Source organism: Petaurus breviceps, unplaced genomic scaffold (genome assembly GCF_028583685.1).
Source record: "Petaurus breviceps papuanus isolate PSGF00001 unplaced genomic scaffold, PetGlider_PUasm1.0 183, whole genome shotgun sequence".
Classification (NCBI taxonomy): Eukaryota; Metazoa; Chordata; class Mammalia; order Diprotodontia; family Petauridae; genus Petaurus; species Petaurus breviceps.
Window position 1 is genome coordinate 76,946 of NW_027185791.1, and position 876 is coordinate 77,821.

The 876-nt window shown below is 55.3% G+C and overlaps 1 protein-coding gene across 1 annotated transcript in view; it reads left to right on the forward strand.

Annotated features, from left to right (window-relative positions):
• The first annotated feature begins 307 nt into the window (after window positions 1–307).
• REEP5 (receptor accessory protein 5) overlaps window positions 308–876 on the forward strand; it is a 40,002-nt gene continuing 39,433 nt past the window's right edge. The window contains exon 1 of the mRNA XM_069087766.1: window positions 308–689. Within this exon, the coding sequence (XP_068943867.1) occupies window positions 572–689 (118 nt within the window). The 5' untranslated portion in view covers window positions 308–571. The remainder of the gene's footprint in view (window positions 690–876) is intronic.

Below are 876 nucleotides of genomic sequence, written 5' to 3' on the forward strand. Positions count from 1 at the left end.
CGCTCTCTCAGTCCCTCGATAAACAGGGTTTTGGAAAGGTCTATTCCTACCAAGACCAGTTACAGCCTTCCGCAGATGCCCACTGACCTATGTTCCCCGGTGGTCTTACAAGCAACTACCCCCAAGGAAGGGCAGATCTTATGGCTATTTGCTCTTCTAGAGAAAATCTGCCCTGTGGCTTGGCTGCTAGGCTGGTGCCCCCATTTTTAAGAAAAGACAGCTGCTGTGCGGGCATCCAGACTGGGTGTGGTGTTTGCAGCAATAAGGGTGGGGATAAAGGGGGGAGGAGGGAGGAGAAAGGAGGGAGGTGTGTATTGCCAAGAGGTTGGGGGAGGAGAGCTGACGCTTCCTCACTCTGGTGACGCTGCTTGAGCTGCTTTCTGCTTTTGCAGCTGCCACCCGCTACCCCCACGCCACCACCCCTGTCCTGTTAGCTAGTTTACAAGGAGCCGCCTGATTCTTGGGGCCCCAGCACCAGAAGCTGCGGCAAAGCCCAAGGAAGAAAAGGAACGTACTTGAGTCTCCGCAGCTCGAAAGAGCCTGAGCCTGCAGAGAGGGGTCTGTCTGCGCCATGTCGGCTAAGATGAGGGAGAGGTTCGACCAGTTCCTGCATCAGAAGAACTGCATGACCGACCTTCTGGCTAAGATCGAGGGCAAGACTGGCGTGAACAGATCCTACATAGCGCTCGGTGGGTCCTTCTCCGCGCAGGGCCGTCCCTCCGCTCTGGATTGCCTTTATCCTTATAGCTAATGATTTATGATACTAATTCAAAGACCTTTCCCTGGCCAGCTCAGCACCTGCTGCTGAAGTGCAAGCCGCTGTGCAACTTGGGAACAGGGGACAAGAGGGAACAGGACTGAGGCGGACATGGGATG